General features: G+C 44.8%; 3 protein-coding genes across 5 annotated transcripts; 1 reads left to right on the top strand and 2 right to left on the bottom strand.

Moving 5' to 3' along the window:
* Positions 1-131: 131 nt before the first annotated feature.
* On the bottom strand, positions 132-10,407 carry tekt1 (tektin 1). Of its 2 annotated transcripts, none has more exons than XM_038961498.1 (8): positions 10,323-10,407; positions 4,130-4,342; positions 3,782-3,947; positions 2,803-2,931; positions 2,572-2,718; positions 1,842-2,067; positions 905-1,101; positions 132-519 (listed from the first exon to the last, which is right to left on the bottom strand). In XM_038961498.1, exons 2-8 carry the CDS (start codon positions 4,317-4,319, stop codon positions 360-362), a joined length of 1,215 nt encoding a protein of 404 aa, XP_038817426.1. In that variant the 5' UTR covers positions 4,320-4,342; positions 10,323-10,407; the 3' UTR covers positions 132-359. The 2 variants fall into 2 exon arrangements, with proteins under 2 accessions (XP_038817426.1, XP_038817427.1); XM_038961499.1 differs by lacking the exon at positions 10,323-10,407 and adding an exon at positions 5,351-5,777.
* LOC120018654 (centrosomal protein of 55 kDa-like) lies at positions 4,878-6,260 on the top strand. The gene has a single exon (XM_038961852.1). The coding sequence runs from the start codon at positions 4,878-4,880 to the stop codon at positions 6,258-6,260; it is 1,383 nt and encodes a 460-aa protein (XP_038817780.1).
* Positions 9,679-19,216, bottom strand: inpp5ka (inositol polyphosphate-5-phosphatase Ka). Of its 2 annotated transcripts, XM_038961496.1 has the most exons (14): positions 19,083-19,216; positions 18,660-18,765; positions 16,241-16,345; positions 15,928-16,036; positions 15,509-15,625; positions 15,178-15,353; positions 14,883-14,994; positions 14,456-14,565; positions 14,279-14,305; positions 11,431-11,668; positions 10,960-11,097; positions 10,780-10,863; positions 10,596-10,700; positions 9,679-10,408 (listed from the first exon to the last, which is right to left on the bottom strand). In XM_038961496.1, the coding sequence occupies exons 2-14, from the start codon at positions 18,752-18,754 to the stop codon at positions 10,328-10,330; spliced, it is 1,497 nt and encodes a 498-aa protein (XP_038817424.1). In that variant the 5' UTR covers positions 18,755-18,765; positions 19,083-19,216; the 3' UTR covers positions 9,679-10,327. The 2 variants fall into 2 exon arrangements, with proteins under 2 accessions (XP_038817424.1, XP_038817425.1); XM_038961497.1 differs by lacking the exon at positions 14,279-14,305.
* Between the last annotated feature and the right edge of the window lie 821 nt (positions 19,217-20,037).

Raw genomic sequence — 20,037 nt, forward strand, 5'->3', positions numbered from 1 at the left:
GTTATATTAGCACCAGTTAAAGGAAGAGGAGGAAGGAACTACAATTTGATACACAATCATGATGGGTCACACACACCGCCATCGCTGTAAATAAACACACGCTCCACAACTCTGATCCTGCTTTTCTTCAAACCCAAATATTGTATTAAAATTGCTGCAAACAATACAAGCACTCCAACTTTCCATCACAATGTATACCTCATATTTTATTTATCAGTAAAATGTAAAATGCTAGCCTGGGTATGTCAGCATAAGCTAAAGAGCCCCACTGTGGCCATGGTCTAGGCTTGTCCCAGATCTGTTGATGCAAGACAGCACAAACAGATCAGGGACCAGGCTTGTCATGGTGGGAGTGGTATTCAGAAGCTGTGGATGGAGATGGGCTGGCGGAGCTGGGTGCAGATGACCTCGTCGATGTAGAGGGAGTGGGACTTGACCTGGATCTCCTCTTCCAGGATCAGCTGGGAGCGGGTCAGGGCCAGCAGCTCCATCTCCGACTGGGCCTGGGCCTCTCGCAGTCTGGTTGACACAGGACAATGGGAGACTACTACAACTCATGGCAAATAGGCGAAACATTCAATATGTCATTCACATAATACATTCGGAAAAGTCTCTTAACCAGAGATACTGTAGCTGTATCTACTAAACAAAAAGACTTGAAATGAAAGCTGTGATATCCTGTTTGTATAACAAAACCATGAGTATAGGGAATCACTGATCACTGGGTTGTGTCAGGATAACTAATCTTATACTTCGTACAGAGCTAAAACATGACTGTAAAGTACTACAAAATAGCTTGACTTGTAGTTGAAGTGAAAATAGTGGCCAGAGATCCTAGATAGGTTAGAAGAGATAAGTAGGAAGAGTTAGGTACAGTAGACAGGAAAGTGGAGTGCATCGTCACCTCTTGATGTGTGCAGTGAGCTCCTGGACCTCGGAGAGCAGGCGGACCTGGGCCGGGTCATGGCAGAGCTCGATGCTGGGTCTCTGGCTGCGGGCGGACAGCCGCGTCTGGGCCACCTTCAGGGGACCTGCTTTGTCTTCGATGGCCACGCGCAGGGCCTCCAGGTTGCACTCCTGGCTGGCCACCTCTGACAGAACCTTTTAAGGGGGAAAGGAGGGGAATCATTCCAGTAACTAATCATGGGGGATATATTCCAGTAACGAATCATAGGGGAATCATTCCAGTAACTAATCATAGGGGGAATCATTCCAGTAACTAATCATAGGGGGAATCATTCCAGTAACTAATCATAGGGGGAATCATTCCAGTAACTAATCATAGGGGGAATCATTCCAGTAACTAATCATAGGGGGAATCATTCCAGTAACTAATCATAGGGGGAATCATTCCAGTAACTAATCATAGGGGGAATCATTCCAGTAACTAATCATAGGGGGAATCATTCCAGTAACTAATCATAGGGGAATCATTCCAGTAACTAATCATAGGGGGAATCATTCCAGTAACTAATCATAGGGGGAATCATTCCAGTAACTAATCATAGGGGGAATCATTCCAGTAACTAATCATAGGGGGAATCATTCCAGTAACTAATCATAGGGGGAATCATTCCAGTAACTAATCCCAGGGTGACATGTAACTGAGTGGTTAAGAGCGTTTGGCCAGTAAATCCTTGAGCTGACTAGGTGACAAAATCTGCCGACGTGCCCTTGAGGAAGACGTGTAACCCTAATTGCGCCTGTACGTCGTTCAGGATAAGACCGTCTGCTAAATGACTGTAATTTAAAATGTGGGGGAATTGCTTCAGTAACTAATCATAGGTGGGGAATGGCTTAGGTTAAGCATATAAAGTACGCTTTTTCACATTTCTGCTTACCTTTACCAAGTGGTCCTCTAGTTGTCCTTTGGCTGTCTTGGTCTCCTGGACCTGCAGCCGGAGGGCAGTGCCCGTAGCGTTGTGCTGCCTGCGCATGTCAGCAGCTGTCTGCTCCAGGAGGCTGTCCACCAGAGCCCTCAGCGACAGGGAGTTGTTCTTCTCACGCTCTGCTTTGAGGATGTTGATGTTGGAGAAGGTCTCCCACTCCTCTGGTGTCACAGTGGCACTAGGATTGGAGGGATTAAATGTTGTATGTTTTTTGTTCAGCGTGTCATGAAAGGACGGCAGGTTAACCAGGCTGTACCTCAACCGGCCGTGATTGGGAGTCCCATAGGGTGGCGCACAATTGGCCCAGCGTCGTTAGGGTTTGGCCGGGGTAGGCCGTCATTGTAAATAAGAATTTGTTCTTAACTGACTTGCCTAGTTAAATAAAAGTTAAATAAAAAATAAAAACCGGTAGAAAAGGTTTAGATAAGTAGGGTGGTTATAGGAGGTATTACACTGACCTCTGCTGGCTGAAGGGAATAATGCTTCTAATGTACCTACTGTATGCAGAATGCCCCAACTATCCATTACAAAGAACTGTGACAGGCCTTCTATTTCTATCTGTAGAATTAGAACTTTTGCTGCAGGTGAGACTGCATTCCTGGTGAAGAGAAGGGATGATATTTTGTTTCATTGTATTTCCTACTGCCCCACATTGCACAAACACAAAGCGTCATCGTTTTACCCTGGTACTGCGAGTGATGTCTGACTAGTCACGTTGTCAATATTCGGGGAGGCGCTTGTGAGGATGGAGCAGAAACCATCAATCTGCTCTGCTTGGAACTTGTCCCGTAGGTCCTTCTCTAGGTAGTACTTTGCAGAGCGGTTCAGTCTGGAGCCAGAACAGAAAAATAATGAGATAATGAGACTTGATCGTGTGTGTGTGTGTGACGAACCACTTCCTCCCCTCACCCACCTGATCTGTTCAATGGTCTGCTCCAGGGTGCGGTTCAGCAGTGATGCCACTCCCTCGATCACCTCCCTCTCCTTCATCAGTTCCCGCTCCACGTCGTCATGTACCAGGTCAATGGAAACACGCCTCTGCCTGAAACACACATGGAGACAGATGGTTACTTAAGGCAAAAATCAAAAGTAGGGTATAACGCGAACGTCTAGGGAAAGGGGGATACCTAGTCAGTTGTACAACTGAATGCATTGAACTGAAATGTGTCTTCCACATATAACCCAACCCCTCTGAATTAGAGGGGGACTGCCTTAATCAACATCCATGTCATAGGCGCCTGGGGAACAGTGGGTTAACTGCCTTGCTCAGGGGCAGAAAGACAGGTTTTTACCTTGTCAGCTCGGGGATTTGATCCAGCAACCTTTCGGTTACTGTCCCAACACTCCTACCCACCAAGCTACCGAAAGTTTGTGAATTCAAATCTCATCATGGATAACTTTAGCATTTGCGCTAATAATCAACTTTTCAACTACTTACAACTTGTTAGCTACTTTGCAACTACTTAGCATGTTAGCTAACCCTTTCCCTAACCATAACCTATCTCCTAAATTTAACCCCAACCCCTAGCCTAAACCTAAAGTTAGCCACCTAGGCAGAATTTGTAACATATCATACATTTAAAAAATGTGTAACACTGTACGTTTTGCAAATTCATAACATATTGTACATTTTACAAATTGGTAACATATAATATGAATTGTAATTCGTAACATATCAAACAAATGAATACATACCATATGAAACGTAACATATCATACTAAATGGAATCCCTAGAATTTACATACAGCATAATACGAAATGCTCTGATACCAGGTTGCACTACTACTGAAGGATCTCCTTCTTATCTGTTGGTCTTAGTCTGGTGACTCCTTCCCACCTAATTGTGTATCACTGCATTTTCCAACTGACTGATTGGGAGTTTACTCCTCACCGTTCAGTCAGGCACTGCAGGGCGACTCTGAGGGGCTCGGCACAGCTCTCCAAGGCTCTCTCCACGCGGCTTTTAAAGGATATCAGCACCTCAATCTCCTGGACAATCTCCTCCAACTTCTGGTCCAGCTCTGTCCTCCAGAACTTGATGTCATGGATTCTCTGATCTGAACACAGAGATAGGATGGTAAGAATGGTGTGTGGTTGGGTATTATCAGAGGTTGTCATGTAATGTATGTGTCGTTACAAAGTGGAACAGACAAACCATTCGTTTTTGCAGTGATGGATAAACTACTACTTTGACAGAAACAGATTCTGTTATCATCTCTTCTAATTGATGTCATCTTACCCAGTCTCTTGTTGGCATCCTGTTGCATGCGTTTGGCTGCCATGCCACTCTCCTCTATCAGCCTCTTACTCTCAGCCGTGAGTCGCTCAGAGCGCGAACGCTCAGCCTCCGCATTCCCATAATGTATTTGGTTTGCAAGCCTCCATTCTGGTGGCAGGAACTTGGGCGGAGGGTCCATCAACCTAGACATTTCTCCACTGCAATTATTTCAGTCTGGAAGCGGGAAAAAAACAATAAACTTTCCTTTCAATAAAGAAATAACATCACAAATGTCACACAATAAGTCCGATTAGTTTTACCAAAACTAGTAAATAGCCTAGCAAAGTACCAACTAAATAGCAATTAGCTACAGTAGCTAACTAGGATGGACATTTTTTGGGGGGGACTAGCTACAGTAATGTTAGCAAGCTAGCTAGCTAGCTAGTTGTCATAAACTTGAGCAAACTAGCTAACAAACATGGCATGCAAGATGTCAGTAAAATATAAGTAGTGAGCTAAATCTCTCTTCTTACTATACCTTTACTGTGCGGTGTGAAACACTGGTTCGTGTTAAAAGCTTGTCTGCAATGAATAAACTCAAGTACAGGTTGTAAACAAACGGTTGCTAGATCAACGCAAGACATCGTAATCTGGGCGGAGCTATCAACCGCGGGAAATTTTAAAGGCCAGCGGAGGGATCAGATTTGGATTCTAACAACAACATCTGTGTGAGGCAATTTGCTAGCTACGGTTAGCTATCTTAGCAACGATGTCATCCAGCAACAAAAACAAGGACAACTTCGTCGACAAGATAGGTGGAAGGCTGTGTTGCTCTAAAAATGATATGGAGATCAGTAAACTCAGAAAGGAGAACGCATATCTCAGGAAGTCATTGGATGAGCTGTGTCCTCAGAAAGGAGAACGATCAGATTCTGGAAATAACAAGCTTTTATTAGAGAAAATCCTGTCACTGGAGACTCTACGGGAGAAGAACGCTCAGCAGCTGCTGGCCAGAGACCAGGAAATCTGCTCTCTTTGGCAGCAGGCCCATGCGGCAGGGGGTGAGACAGCGGCCGGTCTGCAGGCCCAGATAGACCACTATGTCAGGGAGGCCGACCAGAGAAAAAAACTCTTCCAGTCACTCCAAGCCGAGACAGAGGACGTTAAGAACAAGCTGGTGTCCGTGTCTGCTAAGTGCCAGGAGCTGGATAGTAGACCTGGCGCTGATGGACAGGTACTCACCACCAGTACTGCGAAGAGCCACGAACACCTCAGAGATGCCCTGGAAAAGAACCAGCAGTGGTTGGCCTACGACCAGCAGAGAGAGGCGTACGTGAAGGTGGTGTTGGCCCGGGTGTTTGGGCTGGAACAGCAGCTGAACCAGGCCAAGCAGGCCCTCGCACAGCAGCATAAAGACACCCATTCAGAGGAGAGGTCAGTGCAGATACAGAAGCACTATGAGAAATTGTTACTGAAGAGCAAGAGGGAGCTGGAAACTCAGAGAGAGCAGGTCAATACAGCCCAGAGACAACTGTCTGAGCTGCAGTGTAGGTATGACGAGAAGCAGAGAGAGGTCGGAGAGGTGAGGCAGCAGTTCCAGGCGGAGAGGCTGAGTATCCGGCAGAGTGTCCAGAAGGAGAAGCGTCGCTCTGGGGACAGAGAGGGCCATCTGTGGGGTGACATGGAAGAGCTCCAGGTTAGACTAGAGGAAAAGGAGACCAGGTCTGCTGAGCTCCTGGTACAGGTGAATCTACTGCAGAAATCCCTACTGAGCCTGCACGAGGAGCAGAAACGCGTCACAATTCTGGAACAGCAGATCCAGGTGTCTGCCAAAGACCTGGAGGATGAGAAGCGAGACTGTCAGTATTTACAACAACAGCTCCACAAGGTGTTGAAGGAGTTACGCAAGGCAAAGGACCACGTCGCCAAACTCGAGTCAGAGAAGGGGCAGAGGGAGTTGTCCCGCCTGTACGAGGCCAGCGCTCACTGCAGACCCCCAGCACCCCTGAAGCCATCCAAAGAGAGCATCACCTCCCACTCTCAGGTCCCCAAGATGCTAGACGAGAGCTTCTTAGAGTGCCCCAGCTGCCGAGCCCAGTACCCCACCAGCCACCACCGAGAGCTGCTGGCCCACCTCGAGCACTGTCTGTAAACACTGTCTGGGCTGTACAGGGCTGGAAGCATAGAAGTAGGCCTAGATCTATCCAATCGATTTAGAATCTAGTCCTATTTTTATGGCTGGGAGTACCCACCCCAATAAGGACAAGTCTGGAATAGGCTAGGGGTGACATTTTACCATTCTAAAATGCACTAAACTTCCCTTTTCAAAATGTTATAGCTGGTGCAAACGCCAGCTGCAATGCCATGGTTACTTGGTGCACTGCGTCTGTGTGTTTAGAAGAGTCAAATGTGTTTCCTCTATGTCTACTGTGTGTACCTTGGTCCTGGATCGCTACTGGATCGGAGATCAAACTGGAAATAGCGCTTACTGTATACTGTAAGGAACGTTGCTTCAAGCCAATGAGTTGATCAATCAATTAATGTATTTTATAAAGCCCTTTATAACTGTTTAACTTTTTTACTCACTCAACCTTTGCATTTTTGGACATGTTTTTCTCTCTTTGACTAAAATGTAAATCAGTTGCCTGGTTTAAAATACTTTAGATCGTTTGATGTTCAGAGACTGTTGGGAATTGTTGTTCCTAATGTCCATTATTATTATCCTTGCATAAATCTTCTAAATACCCGTCAATTAAAATAAAGCTTTCTTGTTCTATAAATGTATAGTTCTTGTTTCCAACTAAGATGATAGTTTGTAAATTAAGCAAAATCGTATTACAATAGAATAAAAAGAGTAGGCTACATTGTATCAAAGGTCTAGAAATGACTTCTCTTCAAATGATTTCTATTCCAGACTAGTGATAAATGACAGGCATCATCATTTAGATTTTTTACTGTATTTAAGCCTACAGTATAACATTTGCATTCATTCATTTACCACTTGTTACAGAGAAAATAGAGCACTCCTAATTTTCAATATACTGTAAATACTGAATGAAGTGGCTTGAGTAATCTTTACAAGTCAATGTACAGGCGTTTAAAGACATTAATAAAGACATTTGAACAGGTCTCGCTTATGCTGAAATTGGTGGCAGAAAAGTACAAGACGTTCTACAGATGAGATGTTGATGCGTACAGTACAAGCAAGACAAGACCTGCATATGTTTTAAGAAGAAGAACACTAATTATTCATAATTTTCAAATGTAGCAATACATAATCAAATAGGAATATGACATAGTTTTGTACCAAAGTATCTGTTGAACAGTTATCTACAGGTTGTTAACATTGAGGCACTTGTTGATTCCACTTTCTCTTAAATAACTTTTCATCCCCAATCACACTTACTAGAACCAAACTGACTTTAATAATATACATAAACCAGTAACATTTACTCACCTCTATAAAAAGGGCATGGTCATGAATATGAACAAGATCAAATTGTGCAATATACAGTGAACACCATAAATCATTGGACAGTGTACTTTTTGGTTCTGTACTCTAGCACTTTCAGTTTGAAAGGATACCATGACAACGAGGCTGAAGTGCAGACTGTCAGCTTTCATTTGAGGGTATTTTCATACATATCGGATGAACCGTTAAGAAATTATAGAAGCTTTAATACAGTCCCCCCCCCCCCCCCCTTTTCAAAAAACATTGGACAGTTTAACATAATGTAGAATAAAGCAATCATTGTTAATATTTGGTCGCATATCCTTTGCGATACATCGACATCACCAGAGGCTGGGTATCTTCCCTGGTGATGCTCTGCCAGGCCTGTACTGCAGCCATCTTCAGTTCCTGCTTGTTTCGGGGACTTATTGCCTTCAGTCTCCTCTTCAGCATGTAAAATGCATGTTTAATTGGATTCAGATCCGGTGATTGACTCATCCAGTCAGGGATTTTCCACTTTTTGGCCATCAAAAACCCCTTCGTTGCTCTAGCAGTATGTTTAGGGTCATTGTCTTGTTGCATGATGAAGTGCCGTCCAATGAGTTTGGAGGCATTTGGTTTTATCTGAGCAGATAAAATATTTCTGTAGACTTCCGAATTCATTGTTCTACTTCTGTCTGCAGTCACATCATCGATGAAGACAAGTGAGCCTGTTCCACTGGCAGCCATACAGGCCCAAGCCATAACAACCCCTCCACCATGTTTCACAGATGAGGTGGTATGCTTTGGATCATGGGCATGTCTTTTTTTTCTCCACACTTTCCATCACTCTGGTACATAATCTTTGTCTCATCTGTCCACAATACTTTTTTCCAGAACTCTTGGGGCTCTTTTAGGTGCTTTTTAGCAAACTGTAATCTCACCTTTCTGTTCAGGCTTATCAGTGGTTTGCATCTTGTAGTGTACCCTCTGTAGTCCTGCTGGTGTAGTCTTCTACGTATGGTAGACTGACACATCTACACCTGCATCCAGGAGAGTGTTTTTGATCTGTTGGGCTGTTGTCAGGGGGGTTTTCTTCACCATAGAGAGTATTCTCCGGTCTTCCACTACAGTGGTCTTCCTCAGTCTACCGGGTCTTTTGACATAATTGAGTTCAACGGTTGTTTTTTTCTTGTTAATGATAAACCAAACTGTTGACTTGGGCATGCCCAGGTTTTTTTTTTTAAATTTAGCCCCTTTTCTCCCCAATTTTCGTGGTATCCAATCGCTAGTAATTACTATCTTGTCTCATCGCTACAACTCCCGTACGGGCTCGGGAGAGACGAAGGTCGAAAGCCATGCGTCCTCCGAAGCACAACCCAACCAAGCCGCACTGCTTCTTTAACACAGCGCGCCTCCAACCCGGAAGCCAGCCGCACCAATGTGTCGGAGGAAACACCGTGCACCTGGCCCCCTTGGTTAGCACGCACTGCGCCCGGCCCGCCACAGGAGTCGCTGGAGCGCGATGAGACAAGGATATCCCTACCGGCCAAACCCACCCTAACCCGGACGACGCTAGCCCAATTGTGCGTCGCCCCACGGACCTCCCGGTCGCGGCCGGCTGCGACAGAGCCTGGGCGCGAACCCAGAGACTCTGGTGGCGCAGTTAGCACTGCGATGCAGTGCCCTAGACCACTGCGCCACCGGGAGGCCCTTGCCCAGGGTTTTTGCAATGTTCCTGATTGATTGATTTTAATTTCTGAGCCTTATGACGGCCAGCTTCATTTGCATCGACACGGCTGTCTTCCTCATGTTGTCACACCCCAACAACAACCTCCAAAGGCAATAGCAAAGTCTAGAATCAATACTCTTCATCAACAGCTCTCTTGCATTCACTAACGACACAAATGAATACACCTGCCTAACGACACACATCTGTGAAGCCAATTCAACAAATACTTGTAGTACCTTAAAATGGGGGGACCATGTACAAAAGGTGCTGTCATTTCTAAACGGTTCATCCGATAGGTATGAAAATACCCTCAAATTAAAGCTGACAGTCTGCACTTCACCCTGATTGTCATTGTATCCTTTCAAACTCAAAGTGCTAGAGTACAGAACCAAAATAACAACAAATGAATTATGGCGCTCACTGTATTTCTCAAACATATCCTCTATTAGAAATTGCATTGAAATGGAATAGCATAGCACAAAGGGTTTTGTTAACAGACGACTAAGTTTGCAAGGGGAAAATAAAAATATATGAAGCATTATTTTTAAAATAATTATGAGATAATCATGCATTAATGATATCATTAGATGATTGGTCAAATGTTCAAGTGAAACAGCCACGACTTTGATGTCAATGATCAACTTTTGTACAAGCTACCTGGAACATCTGACAATGTCCAATGTGTTATGTATGAATCCAAAGAGACAAACACCAAAAACAAAAAAATACACTGAACAAAACTAACACTGAACCTTTCTTAAAGCGATACTGCCAATATCTCTCTGCGACTGATTTTAAAAGCGGGATAAACCTCTGAACAAACAGAAATAAACACACAGGTTACTGTTGCCACCACAACTGGCAGTGGCGAACAAGAAAGCTAAACAGTACGATTAATTCAATTCAAAGTGCACTGGCCTATCATTTTTAAGTAACATTCCATGATTCCAGCAGCACCGCAGCTTACAGACAGGCAACCAAAGGTCAAAAGGGCAGATGTGTAACAGCATAGACGGACAGACAGTGTTCGAGGGCATGTCTGGTCCACTCACAGGTCCTAACTGGCTGTGGCCTTGTCAAGGCCGTTGATGTTCTCCGGTGCTAGACCTTCCTCAACGGCCACTTTGGACTCTTGTACCTAAAACCAGACGGAGACATTTATAAATCCAAACTTCAATGGAGAATCTCCAATCTTTTTAGTCCAGGACATGGCTGAACCTGTATCCTGAAAACGGTCCCAAAATGTATGTGAATGTATAAGAGCATGTATGTGTATTCTCCATGTCTGGACTGTCCTTGGTGGCTTACAGTAAACCGGCACTTACCTTAAAGGGTGAGCTAATACCCACAATGCATTGGAGCGTACTGCAGTAGTAACAGAGCACACACTCCCCTCCCAGCACCGGAATCTCATCCTTGCTCACATAGACCTGGGTGTAAAATAGAAACATAGTCGAGCATCACCGTGTCATAAAACACAAAAGACACGCGCGGGCGTAGTCATATTACCTGGGTGAGCTCGTCATTAAACGAGACCTCGTCATCCTTCACCCAGGTGTAGGTAATGTAGTCCGAAACACTCCGGAACCCCACCTGTAACACACAAATACACATCGGTAAAAAGTGCACGCCGATGATACAGTACGACTATGATTGAAAAGAACATCAGAGGGTTAAGTAAACTCTGACCTTGTAGAGGCCTATCCAGTCCCAGGCGCTAGAAGGGAAGGGCTGGAGGGGGCTGTAGATCACCATGGCGTCAAAGTCGGCGCTCCATTCACCCTCGGCACACACGCGCACCAACGGCGTCTCGTACATCTTCCTCAACTACAGTGTGGGGATAGACAGGAGGGAACGGCAGAACAAACGGAGGGAAGAGGTAGTCAGGATTGGCTAGAGGATGAAGGAGTATAAAGCAGTATATTTGCATCACACGGTTTCACTATCAAGAGTCACATTGGAAAAGCAGTCCAGAGCCTCTATTCAAAAAGAGCCTCAGAGTAGGAGTGCTGATCTTGGGTCAGTAAGTGTTGCCTCTTAGATCATAATGAATAACATTATATGGACAGGAAGGAACTGGTTTTAGATCAGCACTGCTACTCTTAAGACTGTTCATACGGTCTCAGATGCGGGAATTGGAAATGCCGCTGTCTCAGCCACCTCCAAGGTAAAGATGCCGATGACGGGCTTGTGGTCGCTGACGCCGTACTCCATGTTGCTGGTGTACGAATCCTGCCTGAGTTTCAGAGGGAACTCTTCCTCCTCCTCCTGCTGCTTGGTGTTTTTCTCATCCAGACCAGAGTCCCTGTCCTCGTCCTTCTCCTCCTCTGGGGGTGGCTCTTTAGGCTTCACCCTCCACAGGATCCGGTCTGTCCAGGCCGGCTTACGCATCTTACCACTGGGCAGACAGACAGACGGGCGGACGAGAGAAGAGACAGGGATTTAAGTGAGAGAATTGGAAAGAGAGAAAGATTGTCAGAATGGGAGAGAAACAGGCAAACGGACAAGCGACGAGATTTAGTGAGAGACGATCAAGGAGGCAGATGTAGAGAAACAGAAAGTAAATCAGTAGATCACTTAGAATGCATGCTCAATACATTTATTCATTCTAGTAGTATGCTAGTGTGGACATCTGAACAAAGCCTGTGTATGAGAGAATGACATGAGAGAGCGTGTTAGAGATGGAGAGAGTATGACAAGTAATCTCATAAGCTAGCTGGATTTCTGTAGCGTTTTATCCATCTCAGTGTTACTTCCGTCTGCTCGACATGATGGATCAGATTCCACAGTGCTTGGTTTCCTTTCACATCCCTCATTAGTCGTCTCTCACAACTGTATTGGTTTGCCACCCCGTCTCACTGGGTGACTCATGCAGTGAGTGCCCTCTCAGTTGTACGGATTAGTGCACAGTGGTTGAGACCCTATGTCATGACGCTGACACACACAAACACCCGCGTACGCACCCACCCCCCACACAAACACATGCGCACACATGAATACATACAGCGACGGTGCATTCAGAAAGTATTCAGACCCTTATCACTTTTCACACATTTTCTTACGTTACAGCCTTATTCTAAATCGGATTAAATAATTTTAATTTGCTATGACACTCCAAATTGAGCTCAGGTGCATCCTGTTTCCATTGATCATCCTTGAGATGTTTCTACAACTTGATTACCTGTGGTAAATTCAATTGATTGGACATGATTTAAAAGGCACACACCTGTCTACATAAGGTCCCACAGTTGACAGTGCATGTCAGAGCAAAAACCAAGCTACGAGGTCGAAGGAATTTCCCGTAGAGCTCAGAGACAGGATTGTGTCAAGGCACAGATCTGTGGAAGGGTAGCAAAAAATGTCTGCTGCATTGAAAGTCCCCAAGAACACAGTGGCCTCCATCATTCTTAAATGGAAGAAGTTTGGAACCACCAAGACTCTACCTGGAGCTGGCCGCCTGGCCAAACTGAGCAATCGGGGGAAAGGGGCCTTGGTCAGGGAGGTGACCAAGAACCCGATGGTGACTCTGACAGAGTTCCTCTGTGGAGATGGGAGAACCTTCCAGAAGGAAACCCATCTCTGCAGCATTGCACCAATCAGGCCTTTATGGTAGAGTGGCCAGACAGAAGCCACTCCTCAGTAAAAGCCACATGACAGCCTGCTTGGAGTTTTCCAAAAGTCACCTAAGGACTCTCAGACCATGAGAAACAAGATTCTCTGGCCTGAATGCCAAGCGTCACGTCTGGAGGAAACCAGACACCGCTCATCACCTGGACAATACCATCCCTACAGTGAAGCATGGTGGCGGCAGCAGCATCATGCTGTGGGGATGTTTTTCAGCTGCAGGGACTGGGAGACTAGTCAGGATCGAAGGAAAGATGAACGGAACAAAGTACAGAGAGATCCTTGATGAAAACCTGCTCCAAAGCACTCAGGACCTCAGACTGCAGCGAAGGTTCACCTTCCAACAGGACAATGACCCTAAGCACACAGCCAAGACAACGCATGAGTGGCTTCGGGACAAGTCTCAATGTCCTTGAGTGGCCCAGCCAGAGCCCGGACTTGAACCCGATCGAAACATCTCTGGAGAGACCTGGAAATAGCTGTGCAGCGACGCTCCCCGTCCAACCTGACAGAGCTTGAGAGAATCTGCAGAGAAGACTGGGAGAAACTCCCCAAATACAGGTGTGCCAAGCTTGTAGCGTCATACCCAAGAAGACTCAAGACTGTAATCGCTGCCAAAGGTGCTTCAACAAAGTACTGAGTAAAGTGTCTGAATACTTATGTAAAATGTGATATTTCCGTTATTACATTTTTTTTATACATCTGCAACAAATTCTAAAAACCTGTTTTTGCTCCGTCATTATGCAGTATTGTCTGTAGATTTGGGGGGGGGGGGGGACGGACGTGTCATCAATTATAGAGTAAGGCTGTAACGTAATGTGGAAAGTGAATACTTTCCGAACACACTGTATATAGCGATTCATTAGAAGTCCATAGTGAACAATCCAAGCAGCAGGAAAGGAGGTTGTGCTGTATATAGCTAGTAACCATGCTTGTTAGAACCTGACAGCTGCTTACGCCCACACAGAGGCAATGGTACAGTCGGCTAGCAAAGCTCCTCTCTCTCTCTGTATGAGAGAGATGGTATTGTGGTGGTTAAATTAATTAGCCTTAACAAATCCAGAATACTGTGTCCTGCATGGCAGCCGTGGCGCTGATACGTTTCAGTGGCATTTTCAAACGGCTTCATATGAAGATAAAAGCGACTTTGATGTACAGCAGGTACTGTTAGAGGAAACGGTGTTAGCTGCAGACAACATAGCATTCACATCAGCAGAAAAGCACTATTTTTTTTGTGGGAGAGAGAGGCATTTAGACTTTCCATAGCATAAATCTATCCGTCACCGTCTTACAACCGTTCTAGTGGGCTTATTGTGCAGGAGCAGAATAGTGCTTAAGGTGGACTAGGGGGGGCATTAAGAGACGGGTGTTTTGAGCAGCTTACTGAAAACCAAACCATGTCCGGTAGGACCTGTGAAGTCAAAAGAGAGCAGAGGGTGTGCATTTGAATAATAGTGTGTTGCGGGGAGTCGGCTCAGTAAGAGCAGGCAGAAAAGACGACGCAAAAGAGGGAAATCTGAAAGAAAACGACGGTGAATGCTTTATGGAGGCAAAGAGTTACCTGCTGTCATAGCGGTCAGAGAACCTGTCGAATTTGTACGTCGGTTGAAAGTCCAGAGGTCCCTCGTCAAATTCCTGCAGGAAAGCCTCCTTCTTCTTCATCATGGTCAGCTGATACAACCACACGGAATGGCAAGACAAGCATTACATTTCACATCCTCAGGAGATACGACGGCAGTATCCCAAATTGCACCCATTCCCATAAGAGTGCACTTCATTCGGATCAGAGCCCGGTCAAAAGTAGTGCACTTATAAAGTGAACAAACAGGTTGCCGTCTGGGACACATCCTATGTCTTACATGCATGAAAACAAAGACAACCGTACACGTGTTAAATGAAAAGCCACTGTCCGTTTTCCACTCCAGTCAAATCTAGGTATAGTATTCTCCAAGACAGAGCAAAACAAATGCATCCCTCATGAGTCTGACCTGGTCTTTGCTCCACAGCAAGTTGAACTTGTGGCTGGTGATGCAGTTGCGCAAAAAATGCATGCCGTGATCTTGGATGCGGAAGTTCAAATCCCCAAACCAAAAGACCAGCCTGAGAGAGAGGGAATGAGAGAGAGGCCACTGTGAACGTTGAACACAGAGAGAGCACAGTAGTACTTAAAATCATATCACAAGCAGATGCCAAGCTCCTCCATTAATAAACACTGAGGCAGCAACAGTGTGAATACAGAAAAATGCCCACTCAATTGACAGCGTGCGTTTAATGTATACCGACTTGTGGTCGAGGATGTGCGGGGTCTTTTTGGGGCCGAAGGTCTGTGTGTCCAGGATGTACTCGAACTCGTCGACGCGCTGCGAGGCGTACTGCATGTGTGCTGCCAGGTGACAGTTGAGGAAGCAGAGCATGTGGCCGTAGAAAGACAGGCGGATGGACACCCCACCTTTATTCCCCTGTTGGGCGCAAGGTCAATCAATCAAACGTACGAATAACACCCTTTTTCTGCGAGGCTCACACACATAATGCCTTGTAATACACTTACAGTGCATTGTAACACTTGCTATAAGGTGCCATAATAAGTAATAACATCCACTGAGCCTGATCTTACCCAGTAGCCGAAGATGCCTGTGCGCGTGTAGGTGTCCTGGATGTCTCTAATGAATGGAACGTGGGCCAGTTTGGAGAAGAACAGCAGCAGGAGGCCCTGCATGCGGATGGAGGACACCTGCAAACACAACAAGACACCCTAAGACTGTGTCATCTAAACCTGGGCAAGTTTTCAGGGTCTTTATGTAACCGGGAAAAAGACAAATGGCAGACTCAAAAGGGTGGAAGTGGAGAGACACATAAGATGCAAATTATATCGCTTTGAAAGACAAAGAAAATAAACTGAGGACAAATTATGTTGAGAGCACATTTTTCTGTTACTTCAGACTAAGGCTGGTGGCATAAAACTAGTTCAAACCGGTCTATGGTGCTGGAGTGGTATTGTTAGTGTTATGAAGCCATATTGTCCTACTGTTGTACCTTCAGGTAGCCTCGTGGTGCCAGGCTGGACATGAAGAGATGGCTCCAGGAGTCCTCAACGGCCATGTCTATGATGAACTTGTGAGGAGCAGCGTACACCTCCTGGAGACTACAAAACACACACACACAGTTTATAACTATTGTTGCCAGTAACATTAGTATCATACAAATAAACCTACTGAAGCATTTTCTCCATGCCACTCTGAATAAACTTTGTAGACTTTACACAGGAAAAAACAGATGTTCCTGTCATGCCAGTGTACTGTCTGTCTCAATCAATGTCCAATCAGCATGCCGTAGCTCCGCAACCCACCCAATCACATAGAGGTCTGGGGTCTTTGGGGAGTTCAGGTGAAGCAAGGAGCTGATGTCATCTGGAGGATCAGCTGTAGCGACATTCCACGTGACCATGTGAAGCCTGGTGGGAGCGAGAGCGAGAAAGAGGGAGTGAGAGAGTAAAGAGGGGGCGATGGAAAGCAAGAGAGAGGTAGAGAAAGAGAGGAGAGAGAGAGCGAGCGGGAGAAAGAGAGAACAGCAGATCATGATTCACTTGCACAGCAGTTCTCCCAAACTCATTAGCGCAAAAGCCTGACAAATTGGACTGCAACTTTCAGAAGCTTATTTAGTTACACAACAACATAATGTTTAGCCAGTCTTGAATATAGAGTGGTGATTGATAAAGCCTATTCACATCTCTCTAAGCATAGTCTACATCAATTCAAAAACTGAAAGAAGAACACTTCTCAACAAAGAACTAAGCCCATCAATTTTCATGTCCTAAGCACAGAACTAAACAGAACACAGAACATTGACTTACGATCTCTATGGTCCTAACATCATTAGCCTTTCAGTTCTGTTAACAAAAGGACATTTTGGGTTATCAAATCAAAAGATAAGCATGCCAGAGATTACGATCCAGAACGGAAGAGACAGCACACACTGCCTGCTCTGAGCTCAAGAGGGTGATCAACCAAAGGTCCAAGGCCTAAAATAAAGACATGAAAATATCTCTATCAACTTAGACCCTCTGTATTCAGATAAAGACAGACAACATTGGAATAAAATGGAGAAGTCATTGCTGGGCATTTTAGTCAAGAAGAATCATTAGTATCCAATCTTACAGTACTTTGTATTCATCAACTAAACCCTAGCAATGAAGAACCATGTGCAATGCATTTTGATTTAAAACAACTCTGATGTTAAACAAACAGAGAAAGAGGAAGTCAAGTCGAAATAAGGCCAAAGAGTCAGAAAAGAGGAACTTGGCAAAGCCTATAAATGTCCACCTGAAGTTGTCTTTCTTGGTCCGGTTGGCCCTTTTACCACAGACGAGGAAGGCGTTGTCCAAGCTGCGTACCATCTGCTCTTGGAGCTGGGACGAGGGGTCCAGGTCATCCACGCAGGTCATGAGCTGGGCGAGGCGCTGGCGCAGCAGCAAGCGGCTGCCCGAGGACTGGGTGGCAGAGCTGGCTATGCTGTCCGAGCGGACGCGCCCTATGGGCGAACCGAACACCCGGCGGATCTCATCCATTGTGGGTGAGCTTCTGGAAGGAATCTCAGTGTCGGGAAGAGAGGAGGAAAATATGGAGGAGGTCACTGATGCGATGATGAGTTCAGAAAGGCAGGTGGTTCTTCCTTGTTCACAAGGGGAACGTTTCAGTGGAGATCAATAGTTTTTCCTTTAATGGAGATTTGGATACTTGAATATTTGTAGAGATCATAGGCAGCGTCTTCTATAGTGGTCCAACTGCAGGTTTATGTCCTTGGCAATTCTTTCTTGTTCCAAGATCCATCAATGGGAGAGCCTCATCATTGCACTTTCCCTTGGCATCCTGTGTGAGTCTGAATTCGATATGAAAGACCATACAGAAGTCCTGATGTCGCAAAAGCACATAAATGGCTACAGTATAACGGTTGGAAGAAAAGTAGGATAGACCAGTTAAGATATATTTGACGACTAATGTATACTTTTGGAGCAGCAATGATCCCTTTCATAAAATCCAGCCTCTGGAAGTGAATGAGGGACCTGAGAATATTTGTGGAGTGTCTGAAGTAGACTGAGAAGGATTATGGGTTAAGCAGGATCAAGAAGGGGCCACGTGAGACCCACTATGTGAAAACGACCCCTTAATGCTAGAAAATGCAACTTAGTCTGTAATCATTTGCTCAACACCAGTTCACAATGAGGAAACTTCTAGCAAGGCTTAGAAGAGAAACACAAAGTGCCAGTGGTGGTAGTAGACCTTGGGCCCAATCATCTGCTTAACTGAACTTTCCTTCGATTTGGAAAGAGTGGCATGGATTATTTCTCTAATATGTGTGGGAATGCAATGCATTGGGAAACCTAATCAGAATAATACTCCAATATTATGCTCTCAGCTTTGTATTGGGTGCTGGCACTGGTAGACAATGTGAGGTCGCACTGCGTTCTGTCTGGGGGAATACAGACCTAATAAGGAAATAGTATGCCTGTGTGCATGCACTCCAATTACATTTTTTAATAGCCTGCATAGATATGATGTAACCAACAATCCAACCATGTGCAGATCTTTGTCAGTTCAAATGCTATGCAGCCTGCACCACCACCACCGCATTGCTGAAAAGGATACTGGGTGGGTAGTGTCCATTGACCGTAAACAAATTAAATGTGCAGTGTCTCCTTATGCACAAAACATCTTCTCTAATAACAGTTGTTAGCTAGAGCTCCTATGACCACAAGGAGATATTCAAACCTGAAAGTGTCCTCGTTGCAGCAGTTCTTCTCCATGCTGACTGAGTTCTTGACTTGTGACTGGGTGTCTTCTTTGGTGCCATCATCATTCTCCATAATCTCACCAGCTGCAAAATCATGGAATCATGATAACGGTACAAACACTAACTTAAACGCATGATATGAACACACAGCAATATGTTGTTTGAATTTTTTTCTAAGTATTGAATGTCAAGACAGGAATGTTAGGAATGTTTTTACACATTAGATGAGAAGTTAGCTATGCCAGTAGTTAGTTAGCAATTAGCTTCGTTCCTTTAAATTAGCTAGCTAACGTTAGCTAGCTATTTGATGTGTTAATGATTACCACAGATTAAAATATAGTACAGATAAAACTAAATAGTACAATATAGTACACATAATAAATGTACAATGTTCTTACTACCTGGCAATGCCTGTTGTTTTGTTGTAGCCTACTCTATTTCGGATTACAGAAATTCTCCACGAAAAATGACAATTGGGTGTGAGATTACCCAAAACACTTTGTTTACGTTTTGCACATGCGCTTCCTCAAAGAAGATCGCCAATTGACCGCGCTTCTTCTTCTACGGTATTATGGCAGTCCACAAACAAGCATTAGAGGTGAATACCGCCACCTACTGTATGGTTGGTAAAAAATATAAAAAAACATAAATTATAGGCCGGTGAAAAAACCGACATCATACAAAATAAAATAAAAACATCCCACTCCTTCAATTACATTCATATTTGAGTCACATCCCTACACAGGCTCAGGGGCCTGTGAGGGCGGAACATCCTTTGACACCCAAAAAACATTCTGCTGCACTCACAATAATTCAAATTTTCTCTGATTTCATCTTTGTTTGTGCTGTGTAGTTTATGACCATTGCAATAAATGCTATGAAGCGAGCTTCTTCTATTCTGTGGACACACAGGAAATCTGAATAAGACCAGCTCTTGTGACTCTCACCAATGCCACCTCACCCTATGCATCCACGATACTCCTCGTGACTTCAAACGGATCCCCCAGGTAACATTGATCCAAAACTCCTACGATAAACAAATCTAGGGATATCTTTGTTTCCATCACAACTTTACTTATTTTCTTTCCTTTCTTTTTCACGACTGTAGCCCACTCCTTCTCACTCATCTTTACCTGACCCGCCATCAGTTTCGAATAGAGCATCCATCTCCGTCATCTTCCCTACAATATATATACTCAATGAGTGAAGATAAGTGAGGCAGGTCAGTGCGACCATTCTAGCCAATGAGAGAGCACAACAGGCACAATAAAGTTTTTCACTGTTGTTTTTTATTTCTTTACATAACTATTGTTCCCCTAATACCTATTTTTTACTTAAAAATTGCACTGTTGGTTC

The sequence above is a fragment of the Salvelinus namaycush genome, chromosome 23, assembly GCF_016432855.1.
Source record: "Salvelinus namaycush isolate Seneca chromosome 23, SaNama_1.0, whole genome shotgun sequence".
Classification (NCBI taxonomy): domain Eukaryota; kingdom Metazoa; phylum Chordata; class Actinopteri; order Salmoniformes; family Salmonidae; genus Salvelinus; species Salvelinus namaycush.

Excerpts from the sequence above, each read along its gene's own strand:
- inpp5ka (XM_038961496.1), bottom strand. The coding sequence starts at position 18,754 with ATGGAGAATGATGATGGCACCAAAGAAGACACCCAGTCACAAGTCAAG. Across the intron at positions 14,995-15,177 it reads CCGCACATCCTCGACCACAA|GCTGGTCTTTTGGTTTGGGG; the intron begins GTCGGTATACAT and ends CCTCTCTCTCAG. Across the intron at positions 10,701-10,779 it reads TTAATGACGAGCTCACCCAG|GTCTATGTGAGCAAGGATGA; the intron begins GTAATATGACTA and ends TTTTACACCCAG.
- LOC120018654 (XM_038961852.1), top strand. The coding sequence starts at position 4,878 with ATGTCATCCAGCAACAAAAACAAGGACAACTTCGTCGACAAGATAGGT.
- tekt1 (XM_038961498.1), bottom strand. The coding sequence starts at position 4,319 with ATGTCTAGGTTGATGGACCCTCCGCCCAAGTTCCTGCCACCAGAATGG. Across the intron at positions 2,932-3,781 it reads CTGCAGTGCCTGACTGAACG|GCAGAGGCGTGTTTCCATTG; the intron begins GTGAGGAGTAAA and ends TGTGTGTTTCAG. Across the intron at positions 1,102-1,841 it reads TAGAGGACCACTTGGTAAAG|GTTCTGTCAGAGGTGGCCAG; the intron begins GTAAGCAGAAAT and ends CCCCCTTAAAAG.